Source organism: Monodon monoceros, unplaced genomic scaffold (assembly GCF_005190385.1).
Source record: "Monodon monoceros isolate NGI ecotype Baffin Bay Population unplaced genomic scaffold, NGI_Narwhal_1 Super_Scaffold_22, whole genome shotgun sequence".
In the NCBI taxonomy this organism is placed as follows: domain Eukaryota; kingdom Metazoa; phylum Chordata; class Mammalia; order Artiodactyla; family Monodontidae; genus Monodon; species Monodon monoceros.
Genome location: NW_021703779.1, coordinates 19,069,512 through 19,091,020, shown reverse-complemented (window position 1 = coordinate 19,091,020; position 21,509 = coordinate 19,069,512). Strand labels below are relative to the sequence as shown.

General features: G+C 40.8%; 1 protein-coding gene across 1 annotated transcript in view; it reads right to left on the bottom strand.

Moving 5' to 3' along the window:
• SMS (spermine synthase) overlaps nt 1-21,509 on the bottom strand; it is a 51,661-nt gene that overhangs the window by 6,491 nt on the left and 23,661 nt on the right. The window contains exons 5-9 of the mRNA XM_029241142.1: nt 18,322-18,497; nt 16,756-16,910; nt 16,009-16,098; nt 2,980-3,094; nt 2,047-2,126 (exon numbers count right to left, since the gene is read on the bottom strand). Coding sequence (XP_029096975.1) covers nt 2,047-2,126; nt 2,980-3,094; nt 16,009-16,098; nt 16,756-16,910; nt 18,322-18,497 — 616 coding nt within the window. The remainder of the gene's footprint in view (nt 1-2,046; nt 2,127-2,979; nt 3,095-16,008; nt 16,099-16,755; nt 16,911-18,321; nt 18,498-21,509) is intronic.

The following is a 21,509-nucleotide window of genomic DNA, read 5'->3' as shown; positions in this document are numbered from 1 at the left end:
CTGCTTAAGAAATATCCACTTATGAAAAGCCCAACTCACTGAATTCGGGTTGTTTTTATAAGAATAAGACCACTTGGTTTGAGCAGGTTTCATTGTAGAGTTCCTGTAAAGCAGGGGTCAGAACCCTTTACAGGGTTCCTGTAAAGGGCCAGACAGAAAATATTTTAGGCTTTGCAGATCATATAGTTTTCACCAAAAGTGCTCCAAGCTGCCGCTGTAGCAAAAGCAGCCATGGACGCTCTGTAATGAATGGGCATGACTGTGTGCCAAGAAAACTGCAAAAACTAGCAGTAGATGAGATCTGGCCCGTGGTTTACAGACCCCTGGACTCATGGCTTTTAAAAAGTCAATTCTACAATGTGTTTTAAAAATCATTCTTAAGGATCAGGGTAAAAAAAAGTCCATTCGTCGACAGTTGTCTGTTCCCTTGAAGCTTGCCAACACTTTCACCAAGTGCAAGGTCCAGGATTAATTGCCCATGCAGGGGGAGGAGGAAGAAAACAGGATGGGATGGAAACTAATTCAAGGTGTCTCTTAAGTTGCCAAGCTGTTTTCGGCACTATGAATCTCAGATCCCGTAAACTGTCTGGGGTCTGCTTAAAAATGCCTCCTTGGGAGAATAAAGTTAAGACCTTTCTAGTAGTTCTTGACATTTAACTATAACAATGCTTTAAAAAAGTTGGGGGGGAGGTGGAATTCTCCTGAAAATGCTGAAGAATTAATTACAGGGACCCGAGTACAATACTGTTTATCTTCTGCTTGTGAATCAAGGGATTTCTGTACCAAGTAAAAAGACGGATCATCAATTAGCTGCTTTTGCTGTCATTTTCGAAAAGTTAAGGACTTTAGTAGGTTATATATATATGTATTTTTTACATATCAAGAAATACTAACTTCAAACCTTTTAAAATTAAGAATCCCCTAGAAAATGAGGAAAATACAATTTGCTTCCACCTGGTGGCAGCAGCTCATACTACAGCCAGAGCAGTTTATGAAATTATGTAGATGGCTTTTCCACTAAGAATCTCCTAGAGGATGAGGGGAAAAAACCACGGTCTGTGTCTCCATCTAGTGGCAGTAACTCATACTACAGCCAAAGCAGTTTATGAAATTATGCTGATGGCTTTTCCACTAAGAATTTCCTAGAGCAGCGGTCCCCAACCTTTTTGGCACCAGGGACCAGTTTTGTGGAAGACAGTTTTTCCACGGAAGGTGGGGGGATGGTTCAGGTGGTAATGCGAGCCATGGGGAGCGGCAGATGAAGCTTCGCTGGCTCACTCGCCGCTCCCCTCCTGCTGTGCGGCCCGATTCCTAACAGGCCACAGGCCGGTACTGGCCCATGGCCCGGGAGTTGGGGACCCCTGCCCTAGAGTTTGGGGGTGGGGGGTGGAATCACAGTCTGTGTCTCCATCTGGTGACAACAGCTTATACTACATCCAAAGCCCAAGTTTAATAAATCAGAAGGTTGTGGTAACAGGACACAACAGAACTCATTAATTCCCTAAAAATGACAGGTCAGATATTTACAAACTTAACTGCTTGAGAACATAATCCAATTATACTGGTCTGTCCTTGAAATTTTTTTCAGTACAATACGGTTTTATTTATCCACTTCTCTATTACATCTTCAACTACTTCCTTCCATATTGACAATGTTGGGGATGATAGAATTAAAATATTGCATAATTGCTCAATTGCTTTATGCCACATTACAAATATAACAACCTCAATAACAATACTAACACCATCACCACCAACATGATTACTGAAAATATACAAAAGATTTTTGCATATACTTGTCCCAGTCTCCCCCACTCACCACTATTTTTAATAGTTGTACTATCCCTACATTGTCAGAGCATACAGCCATTACATACTATACGCACTCCCTTTTAACCTTCATTTAGTCTTAATTTTACAAGTAACTAAATAGTTAGTGCTACCATTAGTCTTTATGTTAATGTCTCCTTAAGTATTTTGGCTGTGTGAAGCACAAAACATAAAATTTGAGAGTTTTGGGAAAAAAACACTTAAGTAAGTCTATACCTGTGTAAAATATTTCCCATCCTGTTTCAATACTTTCATTGAGAGGTCAAGAATCAGTCTGAGAAACTCCCATGTGGAATCTGGATGTAAAAAAAAAAATTAAGTTTTATAAATATGAGTTTACGTGCATCAGAAACAACATCTAAAGTCAAACATTCACATTAATATTCAACAATACAAAAAATAAGAAATAGCCATGATCTTCTTAAGACGCAATATTCGAGGGCTTATTCGTGAATGACAGCATACTGTCACATATTTTGTGTCTTGGACACACGTGCACATACACGCATACACAAGCAAGATCAAAAGCAAATGTGCATGTACGTAGCAGTGTTCTCACCATACCCATAAAGATTTGACACAAAGGCAGTGGTTGAAATCTGAAAGACAACAGCTTTAAGTAACGGGGAAAGCAGCAACATCTCAAGAGAGAAACTGCAAGGGTGAGGGTCAGCGAGGGTCATCAGGTGGTGACCCGAGTCTGGAAACTCAGCAGGAAGACAAGGTAATAGAAGAAACATGAACACTGAAATCCTAAGCTAGCAGTAATTTCGAGTGGTGGTCTGAGAAGGGGAACTGTCTCTGGTGTGGCTTAGAAAGGTCACCATATTGTCCCAGTACAGGTTAAAAAAATCACAGTATGTAAAAATAAGTTATCCAACAAGCTAGTGTCTCAATGGTATAACTATGAGTCATTTTATTTCATGCTTATTTCAAACAACTGAATTAATTTTTCTCATTTAATGGCAAAACAGGATTTGACCAAAGCCAAATCTAGCCATCCTTCCACCTCTGGCCTCAGTTTAACTACCTTTAATAAATGAAGGAACTTTTCTAGACAATCTCTTAAGATCCTTTCATTCTCACATGGTGCCAAGAAAAACGTTTCCATGAACATTATCTTGGTTAAAAAGAAAAAACAGAATCTACCTTCTTCCGGAGATGTGGAGATTGGAACAGCTGTCAAATCATTAATCACATAATCAAACTCTCTCCCTTCTTTGGCGTACCTCTTCAGTACTGGAATACAGTCTTCTATTAGAACCTTCCAGAGAGAACAGGAACAGATGCGGGTGAGCCAACACATATGGAAGTAGTTAAACACTTGTAAAAGGAAAGGGGAGACGGCATGCGGGGGCTGAGGGCCACAGCACCCTGCCGCACAAGCAAAAATGACTTCCACCCATACCTGCTAAGAGCTAAAATTCAGGACCTACTGCATGCTCTACAACTCCTTGCAGGTACTATTATCATCCCCATTTTACAAATAGAGACACGAGACACAAACGAGAGAGGTCACAAAGCCTGCTCAAAGGCACCCAATAAGAAACGGAGCCAAGAAGCACACCTAGATCTGAAAACCAAGTTCACACTTTTAACTCTAATCTATACTGCCTCTCCTACTACATGTATTTTCTTCTACTTTTAGTTTTTCTTTTATACTAAGCACTGAATGACTTTGTTGTCTATTGATTTATTTTTTGCATCTTACCTCTAATACCTCAAGTACTGATGGTAATAAAGCCATGTGATAAATGCCAGCTCTCACAATCACAGAGTTATTAACAAGCAGAGTATAGCAGGTAGAAGCTGGAATTCTCATACAGGCCCTTTACAGTAAATACAGGAAATAAGTTTGGGGTTTGCCGTATCTTTGGAGTACTGAAGCTATGAGCTAGGGACCCACCTAGCTGTAGGCAAATTCCTGAACAAGAAAGGAGTTATTCTCCTTGTCTTTTCATTTTTCTACTTAACAAAAAATATGTTCGTGTATAAAAAAAAAAATCATATGTAACAAGTCAGAAATCGAGCTTGCCACAATTCCCTAAGATAAACTATTCCAGATCTTTTCCTATAAATGTTCTTACACATATCCTCAAAACCACAATTCTTGAAGAAACTGGATCTTCCTGTCCGGTTGTTACAGAACTCGTTTCATTTAATGCATCAAGTGCAACCATGCAAAGATCTAGAAGGCACTAACACCTCAGCCACCTCCAACTACATACCAGTCTTGTTTGATATGTTCAGTTTTCCCTTGTGCACAAAGTCTTGTGCACATTCACCCGCACATAAACACAAATGCTTGTTCTCATTTGTATAACTAGGATCACACACATCGTTCTGAACTTGGCAACTTTCACCTAACACCATTCCAGGTGATGATTTTTTTAAAAAATATTAACATACCACTAAAAATGCTATATATTCTTACCATCGTCAAGTCTTGGTCTCTACAAACACAGCCATAACAAACCTCCTTGTATAGATGACGGTTGCCTGGATGCCCAAACATTGGGTTGCCAGAACAAAAGGCATGTGTACTTTACTTTTTAATTCTGAAGGCAATTCTTGTTCCATAAAGCACCTGTGTCCTTGCAGCCTTCCCAGTACTGGATGTTGTCCCCGTTGTTTTATTTTGTCGAGTCCCTTGCTAACTTTTCACAAGAACTTCACGCCACCAATAGGGGTAAGCAGCTTGTCATAAGTTTGCAGGCTATTTGACTTTCGTCTTCTGAAAAGTACCAATGAAAGCGAGTCCCCCTAAAGCCGAATTCCTCTGCCAACTTTATGATTAACCTCTCTATCCAAAACTTTATTCCCTTTCTTGTCCCACACTTGTTCCCCTCAAGCCTGAGGAGTATCAAAGAAGTTGGGGGCGGGGGTGTTGAAACTGATCAGGGCCCAGCGGGCCCTCCCAGGTACAAAACCTTTCTGTATCCCTACACCTAACAATCTGATACATAACTCTGGGATCTTCGACAGGAACTAAGGCCCCCACCCACGTGGAGGCTGGTAACTTCAGGCTGAGCACAAGTACTTACAACCAGAAGACTGATGACTGAGAATCCAGTTAACACCACCGAGGTACCTCACCACCAACCAATCAGAAGAAAACTACACACCCTGCAGCTCTCCCCTCAAATTTGCCTTAAAAAACTCTTCCCTGAAAACCCATTAGAGCTTGACCTGCCTGTTCCTGCTTGGCCCTTGCAATAAACCTTTCTTTGCTCCAAACGCTGAAGTTTCAGTTTGTTCGGCCTCACTGTGTATCAGGCACACGAATTAGGTTTCACCAGTTTTGATGAGCCAACCAAGAGACTGTGCCCGAGACAGGTCGACCCTGTCCGAGGGCAGCCTTCTTCCCTGAGTCCCCAACAGCCACCAGAGCTCATTTCACTCAGAGGAACTTGGAGGGACGCTCCCTGGCGATGCCGGATGCCAGCCCTTTCGGCACAGGACTGGTTAGAACCAAGAAACATTCTGACCTACGGCCCACCTTAGGTATCGGTTTGGGCTGAGTCTCTCCAGCATGCGTGAGCTAGGAATTCTACCGGCTCCGTCTAGGTTCATTCCCTTTCAGGAAGTGAGCCACTCTGGGTTCATTGTGAGTCAATCTGATTCTCTTTTGGGAGTCAGACGAATCTGTTTGGAGGCCTCCATCTGGGAGTGGGAAAGCAATTTTGAAATATACCTTATCTGATCTCTTGTCTATGCGACCGTATTTGTTTTTTGTATCTGTGTATCAGTCAGTACTTGCGTTGGCTGGTTGAGATATCTCTGGTAATGGAGCTCATACTGACACCATGGTTATTCTTCCCTATTGCACTGGCTTCGCCTACAGCAAAGAAATCTTCCCTTCTAGTTACAAAAAACATGTTCATGTAAAAAAAAAAATCACATGTAACAAGTCAGAAATCGAGCTTGACACAATTCCCTAAGATAAAGGGACTGGGGGACTAGGCTTGGTCATTTGGCTTCACCTCTGATAGGGCATTGGTTGGCTCTCTCCCTTTCTGGGGCTAGGGAACTGTGACCCTGAGATTGTTCTGCATTGCATTGGTTTGCTCTTTGCTTGGTATTTGACACCACCAGCCATGAATAACTATGGATGAGCACAGCTCTGGTCCATCTTGCAGTCCCCTAGAGTACATTTTTCAGAACTGGGAGATCAGCTTTGCTCCCATGAATGAAAGAAAATGATATTTCATCATAACACTGCCTGGCCTCAGTACGCCTTGGGATCTGGACAACAATGGCCCTCTAAATTATAACAGCATCTTTCAACTAGAACTGTTTTATAAAAGGGAAGTGAAATGGGGTGAAATTCCTTATGTATAGGCTTTTATGCTATGTTGTATCTAAGTGAGCCTTTTGGAACTGGTTTGGCTTTTATTTTGGGTGTGAGCATGAGTGTCTTGGTACACGAGTCCCAATCCTGTTCTCTCTTCCTGGTTTTAACCCTCTTTAAGGGAGTCTTGGTAACTTGAACGCTGATTCAAGTTCATCTGGAAGGGAAGCATGTGAATGTGCGTGAGTGATATGTATTACTGTCATTGATTTAAACCGAATTGGCTACTTACAAACTGAAGGAAATCTCACCCTGAAAATGGCTAAGATGGGGCTCTTCTGGCATTCCAAAACTAGTTTGTGTGTGCACAGTTAGTAGAGGTTAGCTAATACCTTCGAGATGAAAATGATCTACCTGGGCTCTCAGAAACTTTAATCATCTGTGATCCCTGAGAGGGGGGGGGGGGGGGGGGGGAGGGGGACAGGGAAGGGGGCTTTTTAAACGCAAACAGGAAAACTTTTACATCTGTGTCTATATAGACATATGTATGTCTATGTGTACATTATAAATATGTGTCTATCTCCAAATGGCATTGACAAGATTGGTTTGTGGACGAGTTCCATTTAACTGACCTAAAAAAAATTATGTGCTTATTTAAATTCTCAGAAATATAAAAAACTAGTTAAATTTCAGGTTCATGTGATCTGAGAAACATTATTAAATTGATATTTGGTATTAAATCTAGCTTAAGCATGTTGGTTTAATATACACATGTCTTTAGAGTCATCAGTATTAAGTATAATACTTTTATTGCATCTAGGGTTACTGAAAGTCAGCTCATATTGTTATAAAATTTGTCAACAAGAAAAACAACTTGATGAGACATTTGAGTAAATTACATGTAAATTAGGTAAGTTTTCTAGGAGAAACCTTCTTTTCAAATGTTTAAAAAATAAGGGAAGGGCTTCCCTGGTAGCGCAGTGGTTGGGAGCCCGCCTGCCGATACAGGGAACACAGATTCGTGCCCCAGTCCGGGAAGATCCCACATGCCGCGGAGCGGCTGGTCCCGGGAGCCACGGCCGCTGAGCCTGCGCTCCGCAACGGGAGAGGCCACAACAGTGAGAGGCCCGCGTACCGCAAAAAAAAAAAAAAAAAAGGCTGATGACACATGCGCCCTTTTTGGCCAACTGCATCATTGTCGAAGTTCTGCCGCTTTTCATGTGCTTTAAAGGCGAGTCCAATCTACCTCTTGAAAACTGTTTCCTGCAATTCTGCATTGCTTTCAAATCCTCTTCGTTGCCTTGCATCAATATATTTTTGGACGGTAGTTATCATTTATAACTCTGCAGGTTTGTGAATTGCAGTGCCCCTGAGCTCCATTTTTCAACTCGCTTATTTAGGAGCTGGCCGCAAAACCGCAGGATTGCTACAGGCCCTATTCTGGTTCGGGGGGTGGGGGGGGCAGGCTGATCCTTTGGTTAATTCTTCTTCCTGATTGGAAATTAGAGTGACATGTGCCTGTCCAAACAGCTAGAGCTAGTCTCTCATTGGTTCCCCCACTTCCTGTTCATCCTCCGGACAAATTGCAAACTGTATGAAACAGGAGGTTAAAGGTGCTGATTCTCCAAGTGGGGAGATTGTTAGTAAAGCGGCTGGAATGGCAAACCCGCGCACCAGGAGATGAAAAATGAGGTGCGTTTTAGAAACCTTTCCCAATCACATGGTGTACCATCGTCTGGGTTTCCCATGCATGTTGTAGCTATAGGAAGATTTCCTTGAACCTGGAGATTTGGGACCCTTGGAATGGGTACCACGCAGTATTACTTTAAAGGGTCTGCATTTGCTCACCCAACCTCACCAATCCTCTCAGCCCCAAGATTGCCCAGCCTTATGTCTCATCCAGCTGTGGGTCTAGATGTGGTCAATCCAGGTTGCATCACAGCCCCTGAACGAATTTTGTAAAAATTTCTCTTTCACTGTCTTTTTTTTTTGTAATTTATTTTTATAATGGGGTATCTGATTTTCACTGCTGTGTTTATGCCGCTTTACACCCACTTGATTCACTTACAAAGAGATATCAATAAACGTTTTTTTAAGATTCTTAAAAAAAAAAAGAATAGGTTGATGCAAGACTGGAGTTTGGTTTTTTGGTTTTCTCTCTCTGCTGGCAAAACAAAGTTTTCTTACAATGCTAAGCTGCTTTCAATAACAGATTGTGAGTTTTTTTGCCTTTCTGAGGGATCTGACTGTAACTTTCTATATTTGCCTTTGAGATCTTTTATTGTCACTTTGGTTAGGTGAATGGGTATTGTTTCACAATGACCTATGATCTTATTTGACCAGGTGTTTTGAAACTTTTTAATATTTTTGACAAACGTCCCAAATATCAAATTCTAACTGAAGTTCTTTTGACCTCCAGCTAACTTTAGGATGCTTCAGAAGAACCCTAAGGCATCTCAGAGATTAAATGAACTAGGATACTTCAATATGTTAAATTACATGGGAAGCATTGTCAAATGAATGTTAAGCCTTATCAGGTTATACGGTATGGGCAAATGTTTTTATATTCTTAAAATTATATGAAACACAACATTATAAATCAAATATACTCCAGTAAATTTTTTTAAATTATATGGAATTTCTCAAAGTCTGGTGTGTCCTGATAAAATGTTACTCATAATTCTAGTTATTATAACCAAGTTTTTTGTCAATTACATTGGGATCAGGTGTTTAACTGTACCTTTTAAGTCTTGTCACTCAGTTACTGTTTTACTGTTTTTCCAAAAGTGCTTCATCTTCAAGAAGATTCATAAAAAGGACTTTTTGACATGTCCAAGTCTCATAAATTTCAGATCATATCGATGAACTGGGTAAGCAATTACAGAATCCTAACAGAAAAACCTGGCGTCTTCATAAACACTGTTAACAAAAAGGATTACTGAGTGAACTGGTGAATACGCTTATAATTTTTATGGGTTTTGTCTAAAATACTACTGGTTTTGATCTGTGTTTTCCAGATATAAGGAAACACTTCCCCTCAAGCTAATTATGACTTACAGCAATGAAACAATGATTTTTTTTTCTACCTGAGCCCTCCAAAAATTGGCAACTCAGATTTCCCAGCAACCTTATCAAGGTGAACAAGAAAGGTCACTACCTGACAAGCGCAGGAGTCTCAAGATGTTTTGGAGACCTCTAAAAGAGAGGAATTCACCCAGATCTACAGACATGGCAGGCAGAATCTGTGGCAAGCCCTTGGTATAGCTTTCCTGGCCCTGAGGGGCCTTTTAAAAATTCAGTCTGGGATTCCTTATGAAAAGTTCCAGCACAGCCAATTTAAAGGATCAATTACATGTATGTAAATAATCAGACCAGGTTTGTGAAAGTCTGATTTCCATAATTTGGCTAAAATATTTGGTAAAAAATGAGGGTAATTTTGGAGAAAGATTGTTTCAATAGATATTAAATTCTAGTTCTGTTGGGGTCTGTATTTATTGCCTAAGACTTACTTCCCAGATAGCTCCTTGTTATATAAAGTTTAACCGAATTATTAAAGACACTGAGCTTGTTTCTGAAGCTTATAACAGCAACCTATCTTGAGATGAAGATCAGATGTCCCATGACCTGTGTGTGACAAGGCCCTATCAAAATTGAAAGCTACTGTGTTAACCATATTGTTGCCCCCAATGTTCAGGATAGAAAGAAAATTTTCTAGTGAAGTTGTCAGGGTATAACTACTCATACATGACATATATAATTGCTAGCTTTAAGTCTACTGCTAAAAGCACATACACACTGCTTGTGTTACAATTCGGTATAATTAACTAAATGTGTAGCCTATGAAATGTTTCCCCATTAGCATACGTCTGAGCCTGTTGACAGTATCTGATTAGTTTTCCCCCAAAGTAGATACCTAGGCAAATTTATATAAACAAAAAGGAGGCCTAGCACAGAGGAACATGAGGGACCCAGGGGGGGGCAGCAACCACCCTGACATCGAGGGACAAGTACTTTGGTCTACTGAAAGATTTGCAATCAAAAGGGGAAATGATAGAAAAATCTTCACATATGGAAGTATGGGGGAGTCATTCTGGCTTATACACGGTTTAACTTAAACTTTACTGACCAGAGCGGCCTGGTCATATGGTACATATGCTTTGGCCATTGAGGAGGGGAATGAATTTGTCAAGTCAAAATGGAAGACATGTGGTTCAGACATCCAAGGTCGAACTAGGTGGCCTTTGAGGACATGATTTTAGACACATCTGTCTTGTTGAGAACTTGAATTTTCTGAACTGTATCAGACTCTGGGATACCACCAGCCTTTCTCAAAGTAGTGCTGGCTGGCAGCTGCAACCTTATCTCAAGGTCTCCTCTTGTAACTATTTAATTTTTTAGACAACAAAACTGCTTTAGATCATACATTAGCAGAAAAAGGAGACATTGTAATGGCCAATAGCTCCTTTCATGTATGTTAATATCATATCAAAAGTTATAACCTACTTAGGGGGAGACTTGTAACCAGTTAATGTAATTTTATCTAAGTGCCAGGTCCAGATTGGTTTTCAGGCTCATTCTCCTGAATTTCTCAGGGAATGATATCTACTTTCCAAAGTCTGTGTGGGTTGTCACTACTACTCCTAACTAGATCTGGCACACCAAAACAGTGGACTAAAGAACTGAGATCTTTTTGTTTTAAAGATTTTTTTTAATGTGGACCATTTTTAAAGTCTTTATTGAATTTGTTACAATATTGCTTCTGTTTTATGTTTTGGTTTTTTGGCCATGAGGCATGTGGGATCCTAGCTCCCAGACCAGGGATCAAACCTGTACCCCCTGCATTGGAAGGCAAAGCCTTAACCACTGGACCACCAGGGAAGTCCCAGGAACTGAGATCTTAATCATACAAGACTCTGATTCAAGACTTGGAACTTGGGAGTATTTCCAACTCAGTGTCCACTCCCCAAGATGAGGCAGGACTATGCCCCATTTTAGCAGGAAGTAGCCAGACAGGTCATCACCCCATTCCCTCAAAGATTTGGAGAAGGTTGAAACAGGGGTGGGGTATTAAAACTGAGTCATCCATCTCCCCAGCCCCCAAAAGTGGACTCCCTCGGCAGAGTTTATGATTAACCTCTTTATCCAAAAGTTTATTCCCTTTCTTATCCCACACCTGTTCCCATCAAGACTGAGGAGTATCAAAGAAAAGGGGAATTTAAAGTGAGTGGGGCGCCGCAGGCCCCTCCCAGGTACAAGTCTTTCTGTGTCCCTATAGATAACAATCTGATACATAACTGAGTTCTTAACCAGGAACGAAATCCCCCACCCAGGCAGAGGACAGTAACTTCAGGCTGTGCACAAGCACATGGACCCAGCCTGGCTGAAACAAGATGGCTGATGATTGAGATTTCTTTAACACCACCCTGTTACCATCAACCAGAGGAAGGTCACACACCCTGCACCTTCCCCCAAATTTTGCCTGTAAAACCACTTCCCTAGACACCACCAGGGAGTTCGGGTCTTTATAACATGAGCTGCCTGTTCTTTGCTTGCCCTTTGCAATAAACTTTGCTCCAAATTCCATTTCAGTTTGTTTGGCCTCACTGTGCACTGGGCACACGAACTTGGGGTCTACAACACCAGTTCATATCCTTTACACCTTTAGTTAATATTTTAAAATATTAGTAGGGGCTCTTTGTATTATTAAAGGGATTAACTCCCTATCATGTTTGTTGCCGTTATTTTCAGACTTTTGGCTTGGTTTATATAGTATGATGTTACTAGTTACTGGTTTCTTGTCTTTCCTTATGAGGTTTCCCAACTCCAAGGTTAGATACTCTAAATTTCTCTAAATGTATTAGTTTTAGTATCTGGAGCTTAAGTCACCTGAAATTATTTTTTCTATGGCTTCTAGGGTTAATTTTGTTCTCATGCAGATGGACAGCCCATTATGTTGACATTTACTAAATCAACTAAACCTTTTCCCAAACTGAAAACACCTTAGTCCATATATTAGCTTTGTGTCTACACAAACACCAAGGTGTGGTCAAGTCTCTGTGCCATACTTCTATATTTGTCATCATCATACTTCCTCTATTTGCTTACTGTACTTCACAGTAAATTAATAAGAGGACAAATCTCCCTTCACTGTGATCTTTTTTTAATTTTTTCTTGGCTAGTCTTAGATAATTACGGTTTCAAGAGAACTTCAAAATCATTTCGTCTAATTCTAAAAACCCCCTTGGGGATTATGGTACTTTTTCATCTAAGAAATAACTTGTCTCTCCACATATTCACACTTCAGTTGCTTGTCTTTCAGTAAGATCTTAACATAATTCTATCAGTCTCAAAATCATTCTTGTTAAATTTATTCCTAGTATCAACTGGTCATTATTTTGAAAAGGATTTCTGGCCCACACTCAATTTCCATTCAAACTTTTGCATTTAGAATAAGGAAAAAAGTTTTAGTCTGCCTTTATCCTATCGCTACACCAAATTCTCATGAGTTCAACTTGTTTTCTAGATGAGTTTTCTATATTTTGTGAGCATTCATATCCTCTGCAAGTAATGTGGTTCTGTCTATGTTTATACTGTTTTCATTTTCCTACCTTACTGCATTAAGGAGTCAAAAACAAGGTTAAACAGAGCATCCTCTTCTACTTCCTAGTTTTAGTGGAAACCGCTTATGTATTTTGCCATTTAATACAGTATCTTTACATTTCTGATCGTTTCTATTATGTTTAATAGAAGGTAGTTTTCCTTGTCTTGTAATTTTCTTACCAAGTTTTTATTAAGACTGCTAAATATTCTCAAATGGTTTGTCACCTGTTAATACCAAATTATTTTATTATTTTTATAATGGATTGTGTTGACAATAGATTTATGGATTGTGTTGGTAAGAGATTTAAGATTCATATCTCTTTGGGATTCCCTGGTGGCGCAGTGGTTGAGTCCGCCTGCCGATGCAGGGGACGCGGGTTCGTGCCCCGGTCCGGGAGGATCCCACATGCCACGGAGCGGCTAGTCCCGTGAGCCATGGCTGCTGAGCCTGCGCTCCGCAACGGGAGAGGCCACAACAGTGAGAGGCCCGCGTACCGCAAAAAAAAAAAAAAAAAAAAAAAAAAAGATTCATATCTTTATACTTAACTAAATTTTTTTTGGACATAACTGAGAATTCTTTAAACTGCTAGATTTACTGCTTATAAATCTATTTTCTAAAAAAGGATAACATTAATTATGTTTTATAAATGATAAACAGTTGCAAGCACCTGGTATTTTTTTAATGGTAGTATTTTAATGGTAAGGGGCTTGCCTAATGCTGTCCCACAGACCAGGAACCCCCACCCCTTTAGAGCTCCAGGAAAACTCTCAGCCTCAGAAGAATTTTTCAGACTCCCCCTGGTGGCTTTTCTGTTCCTGAAAGGGACTCCACAGTACTGAAGGTTTAGGTTTGCGGTTCTTGTTACATTTTTTTCTTAATCCATAAGTCAACCTAAGGAGCCGCCAGGGAGACATGAATTTGAAACATTCCTCTAAAGTTACCCTATAAATTGCCCTTTAAACTCTCTAAACTTACTGTCTTCATCTACAAAATAGAAACAGTTGCCACTTGATACAGATGTGAGGATTAACACTTTAGGTAGAGGGTCTGGCTAACAATGCAAACATTTGCAAACAATGGTAACTTTTAGCTCATTGTGAAAAGTCTGTCATGCTCTGAAGAACCTAAATTCCCCCTCTTCTTTTTCATGTGTATAGCATTATATTTTGACTTCCGTGTATACTATAGTATGCTCACTGCCAAAAGCATAGTTTCCATCCATTACCATACAGTTTGATCCCCTTTAGCCATTTCACCCTCCCCTACCCCTTCCCCTCTGAGAAGCACTACTCTGTTCTCTGTATCTATGTATTTTTATTTCGTTTGGTTTGTTCCTTTATTTAAATTTTTTTTATATTCCACATGAGTGAAATCAGTATTTTTACAGTATTTCTCTTTCTCCATCTGACTTTATGCTAAGTGGAAATAATACCCTCAAGGTTCATCCACGTTGTCACAAATGTCAAGATTTCTTTCTTTTTTTATGGCTGAGTAGGATTCTATTGTGTATATATACACCACATCTTCTTTATCCGTTCATCTGTTGATGGACAGTTAGGGTGCTTCCATATCTTGGCTATTGTAGATAATGCTGCAATAAACATGGAGGTGCACGTATCTTTTCGAATTAGTGTTACCCTTTTCTTCAAATAAACACCCAGGATTGGAACTGCTGCATCCTCTCTCCCTTTTTAAACTTTCCAACAGTGTAAGTGAAATACGTACTTTCTTTTCCTTTTGCCCATAAAACTATCACAACTGCATTTTAACATTGATATAATTTCTCTCTGTTTAAAAAATTAACACATGTGGGCTTCCCTGGTGGCGCAGTGGTTGAGAGTCCGCCTGCCGATGCAGGGGATGCGGGTTTATGCCCCGGTCCGGGAAGATCCCACATGCCGCGGAGCGGCTGGGCCCGTGAGCCATGGCCACTGAGCCTGCGTGTCTGGAGCCTTTGCTCCGCAACGGGAGAGGCCACAACAGTGAGAGGCCCGCATACCGCAAAAAAAAAAAAAAAAAAAAGAAAGAAAAAAAGAAAAAATTAACACATGTACCATGAAATCAAATTTGTATACACACGTATTAGAGAACATGGGTAGGTGTAGGTAATTTACATAACAAATGAAAGCATTCATCTATATGTTTATAAAACTAGAGGTACACATTTAAGATTCTGGTCAAATAAAAATATGCATTTGCTTAGTTATCTTGCTCTACCTAATAATGTGGTATGGGCACCTAACATATGAATCCTCAAAATACAATACAAAATGTATCCTATAAACTATAATGATCAGTCAACTTACAAGCACAGTAGAATTTAGGAACTTATTTTCTTAGCAAGAAGCAATTATTCCTACATCAAACATCATCTACACCCTCTAATAAATACCTGAATTCCTTCTCAAAGACCCAGACACAGAGACTCAGGCTAAGGAGACAAAAGTCAAAAGTGGTGGTTGCCAGGTCATAAAAAAGGTACATGGCATCTTTCATACAAGAATGAATTAATGTTATTAAATTCAAAGAATCTGGAGTTAGCCATTTCTTTCTTTCTTTCTTTTTTTAAAACTATATGTACACACCTTCCCTGAATACAAATGTATATAGAACTCATATAAAGAGAATAAAGGATAGCAGAACAGGCTACCTCAAAATACGGTGCTTTGGCATATTGAACATTTTGAGCTGTAGGCACTTGAAAAACAGCAAATGTAGGGAGAGGCTTTCTCTGAACTCCACTTTATCTGCCTAAAGACACATCCTCCAAAAGGAATTCAACTGCCATAGATCCCCTCCCCAGGAATTCAACCAGGGAAGATGGCCTCTTATCACAGCAGATAAGGCTGACACCACACCCAGACAAATTCTGTCACAAACTATCATACCTCTTTTTCTACTCTTCTAAGGGCCCTGTTCATTTTTCCTAAGTCATTTATTCTCCCTTAAGACTCCTACATCCCTCTGACCCTATTAGGATCATATTTAAGCCTAAATTCTAAAGCTACCTCTGAGTTGCTCATTTTTCTGTGCATCTCCCATAAATACATGAGTTTAAAACATTTAATAACTTGTTTTTCCTCTTGTTAGTCTTTTATTACAGGGGTCTCAGGCAAGTACTAGAAGGGTAGAGGGAAAATTTTTCCTCCCCTACAAGATGACCTATCATCTTGATTATTTATCTTCTTAACCAATTATACTTAAAGCTGTTTTCAGAAGGCACAGTTCTGATCAACATATTATCAGTTGACATGATAAAAAAACATTATCTGATAAATATAATTACCTGATAGCAGTCTCCTTTAAGATTGTCTAGGACATCACCACATGTTTTTCGCATGTATTTCTTACATCCGTCAATCACCATTTGGTCAATGTTCGAAACAGGTTAAGGAGAAATTTCCCCTGGATTTGGATGTATCAAAGAATTCTGAGATATACTTTTTAAAAAGGTTAAGATGAACATAACATTTTTTAACACTAATTTGCGTATCATAAGTTTAAAAAATGATAAATGAGACAATGACTTCATTTGTTGTGCACCAAGGACACTCAAAAGGAACTCAATTTTCTTCTAATGAAGAAGCCATTTCAGCAACTGCTGAACAGTAGACACAGTACAAAGGTTACTTGCTCTTTAATTCTCAACTCTGCTTCTTTGTTGGTAGCCATATAAAAAGGTACTGGTGGGCTTCCCTGGTGGCGCAGTGGTCGAGAGTCCGCCTGCCGATGCACGGGACACGGGTTCTTGCCCCGGTCTGGGAAGATCCCACATGCCGCGGAGCAGCTGGGCCCGTGAGCCACGGCCGCTGAGCCTGTGCTCCACAACGGGAGAGGCCACAACAGTGAGAGGCCCGCGTACAGAAAAAAAAAAAAAAAAAAAAAAAGGTACTGGTACTAAGTGGAAATGTTTGTTCAAGGTAGTCTTTATAACACATTTACCTCGTAACATTAACTTGAGTCTTAAGACAAAAAACGAGGAAGAAAACAAACAAAGCCCACTTAACTTGATCTCTTATACCACAAAGGATATCTCTACCATAGTGACCATCTTTGGTTTCAGTTTGACTATTTCACATAATATGCCCCCATCTCCGCCTCCTAGAATCAGTACATCTTTGCCAGTGTAATCTTCTTTGCCGCTGCCCATGATGGCCCGGGTATATGCCAGATCACTTTCCGCCAAATCTAGGGAGAAGAAACATCCAAAATGGTGACTATAACCAAAGCCATACACCACCTGACTTATACCAGAAAGTGCTAGAATCTAGAAAATTCAGAAATTTTCATTTTCAATCTTTAAAAACAGCAGTATACAGAGGTGTTGTTTTTTTGGTTTTTTGGATTGTGGACTTTCATCAACCCTACTCATCTTAACACCCAACATAAAATGTTACCTACATAGATTATATACATACATACTTTAGTCAGTAGGAAGAAAATTCAGTCTTTAGACTGTTCTGATATGATAATTAAAAAGCAATTGCATGTTTCCAGATGAAATATGAAGATATGAGAGAGGGCTTCCCTGGTGGCGCAGTGGTTGAGAGTCTGCCTGCTGATGCATGGGACACGGGTTCGTGCCCCGGTCCGGGAAGATCCCACATGCCGCACAGCGGCTGGGCCCATGAGCCATGGCCGCTGAGCCTGCGCGTCCGGAGCCTGTGCTCGGCAGCGGGAGAGGCCACAACTGTGAGAGGCCCGCGTACCGCAAAAAAAAAAGAATATGAGAGGTATGTATGTCCATGCCTCTCTCTCACTTTGTCACAGACATATATATACACTACCAAACGTAAGGTAGATAGCTAGTGGGAAGCAGCCGCATAGCACAGGGAGATCAGCTCGGTGCTTTGTGACCGCCTGGAGGGGTGGGATAGGGAGGGTGGGAGGGAGGGAGACGCAAGAGGGAAGAGATATGGGAACATATGTATATTTATAACTGATTCCCTTTGTTATAAAGCAGAAACTAACACACCATTGTAAAGCAATTATACTCCAATAAAGATGTAAAAAAAAAAAAAGAATATGAGAGGGAGAAAAGTAGACCGGAGTTCAGGGGAAACAAGACTGGCCAGGAGTTGATAATTGTTGGCACTCAATGGTGAGTATATGTGGGTTCATCTTACTGTTTTGTCTACTTTGGTTTGGAATTTCCCATCTAAAAGACTTCTTAAAAAATAAGCAACATAAAATAGATAACCAACAAGGACCTACTGTATAGCACAGGGAACTCTACTCAATATCTTGTAATAACCTATAATGGGAGAGAATATAAATAACAATAATATATATTTATATACATATGTATAACTGAATCACTTTACTGTACACCTGAAACTAACAACACTGTAAATCAACTATACTTCAATAAAAAATTTTTTTTAAAAAGGCAATTACATTTTCTTTTGAAATACAATCTAAATACTAATCACTAAGAAAACTAAGGAAAAAAGAGTAACAAGACAAAATTTTCATGGAAACAACCCAGCAGGGCCATGGACAAATCTGGACAAATCCACAACGGTGGTATCTGTCAGGAAAACACAATCTAATACATCGTCACTTTGTCATGCGATTGGGGTAGGGATGGAATACTTACTAACATCCCCACTGAGGATGAGAATATTCCCAAATTGTTTTGAGTGTAAAATTTTAATGTTCTGGTAAGGCGAGTCTTCATCATACACCACTTCATCTATGTCGTACTCAACCAGGCGGCCGTCTGCAGTGGGCCAGTATCTGTCAATGGCCCCTCCTCGAACTATGGGTGGTAATCTGGAGAAAAAGGAAAACAGGAATGAGCCTTAAAAGAAAGGCTGCTTAGGTGAGGCTGCCTTAAAAGAGGACCTGGGAACAAGCACGTGCAGGAGCCACATGACCCCAGGCACGCTCCTAAATAGTACACAACCAATCTAAAACTTGTGCTTTGAGGTTTATACAAACATGGCCACTACCGAATTTCAACACTGTTGTACATTAAGAATTTACTTTTTAAAAAACCTTTCTGGCATACTTTAAATTTTCCCTAAAAAAGGTTGAAGGAGAAAATGGCCATCGCAGACATCATCCTTCACCCCCAAATACTCCAGCAGGAACCTGTTAAGACTGCCCACATAGCTACTTTGTCACTACCACATCCACTGAAGTCCACATGGATGGAATACCAGTACCTAGTAAGGAATCCATGTTCAAGTATCCCCAACTGCCAATTATCTCCTTCAGAACTATTCTACTTTTGAATGAAGAATCATATACTGTATTTTGCTGTTTCCCTTTTTTACCCTCATTTAATCGAAAATAGTCCGTTGCAGGAATAGACACAGACAGAGAATGGACTTGAGGACACGGACGAAGTGAGAGATTGGCATGGACATATATACACTACCCAACGTAAAATAGATAGCTAGTGGGAAGCAGCCTCATAGCACAGGGAGATCAGCTCGGTGCTTTGTGACCACCGAGAGGGGTGGGATAGGGAGGGTGGGAGCGAGACGCAAGAGGGAAGAGATATGGGGATATATGTATATGTATAACTGATTCACTTTGTTATAAAGCAGAACTAACACAGCACTGTAAAGCAATTATACTCCAATAAAGATGTTAAAAAAGAAAAGAAAAAAAAAAAGAAAAGAAAATAGTCTGTTGGCGTCGTCACCCCTTCCCCGTGTTTCATGACATTGACATCACAGCAAAGTCCAGACCAGGTGTTCTGCAGGAAATCCCTCAAGTGGGTTTGCCTGAAGATCTCTTCAATAGAGTCAAGTTGGCATATTATGCAAGCATCACATCAGGGGCACGAGATGTGTTTCTGTCCTATTATTGGTGATGCAAAGAGTGACCACATGGTTAAAGCAGATGCCCACGAGATCCCTACACTTGCAAAGGTACCGTTTTTCCCTTTGAAATTACTAAGCAGGGTGTGGAGCGGTCCTGTGAAACTGGGTCAAGGTCCTGATCTCTCAACAAACCTTCACCAGTGGCTTTGGCATGTAGAACATTCTTGCCTGAACCAATTATTACGAGAAGAGCTGCAAACTGATGATTTTCTCATTCAGTTCTTTCTGTTAATACTGAGCATTTTAGATAGGGTGAATGTACTAGAAACTAACAGCAGAGGACACTACATGACAAGGAAAACCAGACCTGGAAAGGGGGCTTGGCAAATTAAGTGGAACACAAACAAGATGAGAACTCACTGCATACATAACACAACCATGGGCAAGTCCTGTGTTCTCAAGTACAGTGGGGTTTACAGTAAACACGCCACAGGTACCTAAAATGCTGGGCTGGGCTACCTCTGACTCGCTTTGATAAGTCTTTGCTCTTCCGCTCACCTGTTTCCAAGAATACAGTCTGAACCTGTTACAGGTTAATGAGGCTTTCTATGAGGAAATACTAACATCTGCAAAAAGCACTGAATTTACAAAGCAAATTCCCACAAACTGTCATTCAATCCTAACTCCTCCTAATTTAACCACTTTTTCATCTTCTAGGAGAACAAACTCAGCTGTTGGAATTAGGCAGATCAGAGGTTTTTCTTGTAAAACGTGGCACCCCAAACAGGACAAACCCCGAGAGTAGGCAAACAGGACTTGGGGTAAGCCTCTTCCACCTCTGGCTGATCGGTGGTGGGTGGCATGAGGTGGGAGCATGAGCTACCTGTGACACTGGATGAAAGTAACAAATAGCAACTCAAGGGCTTTCAGGGCAGGAAACCCATCCCTCGGGGTTGACAGTCAGCCAGCTACAGGCAATTACTGAACTATGCACAAACCCAATGAAAACAATGTCCATTCTCAACTGAGTCAGTGGTGCCTTGGGTGCAGGTAAGAGCTCTTTCCTCCACAGCAACACAGTGGTTTTTAAAGAGATGCAAAGAAGCAAGGATCTTTTTCTGTTTCTTTTTAACATCTTTATTGGAGTATAATTGCTTTACAATGATGTGTTAGTTTCTGCTTTATAACAAAGTGAATCAGTTATACATATACACATGTTCCCATATCTCTTCCCTCTTGCATCTCCCTCCCTCCCACCCTCCCTATCCCACCCCTCTAAGTGGTCACAAAGCACCGAGGTGATGCAAGGATCTTTAAGGATGGGGAAGCCATCACCTTGATCATACCGAGCAGGACCCTGTGGGGCTCCTGGGCACAAAAGCCTTTCTGTGTCCCCCATTTCTTGATTACAAGAAACGGGGCTTCATTCAGCCTCCAAGACCTTCCCTGAGTGCCGATGGGCAGTTCAAACAGATGCTAATTAGGGAAGGGAGGGGATGTGCAGAAGAGGGAGGAACAGTCAAAGGAAACAATAGTGCCGCCTTGGGGCAGGGTCCTGGTTCCCCTCAAGGGACACACATAACAATATCTTTGAGCTGTTTTGCAGATACTGAAGCCCCCACCAGGTGGGAGAAGTTAACTGCATGCTGCCCACCAGCACGTAGACCCCAGACCAGTTGCAACCAGAAGGCTGATGATGCTGACGCCCACTTACCTCCCCACCAGCCAATCAGAAGAACGTCCACGAGTGGATCACGCTCTCCTTGAACCATTACTATAAAACTCCTCACTACCCCCTCCAGGTCGGGACACGCAGTTCTGAGGGCATTAGTCCACTGTGGCCCCCTTTGCCTGGCAAAGCAATAAACCTATTCTTTTCTACTTCACCCAAAACTCTGTCTACAAGATTTAATTCAGTGTTGGGGTACAGAGGCCGGATTTGGCTTCACTAACATGAAGCGCATCTCCCTGAAATGGGCTTTGGGAGATATTCTGGAGCCCTACATAACTC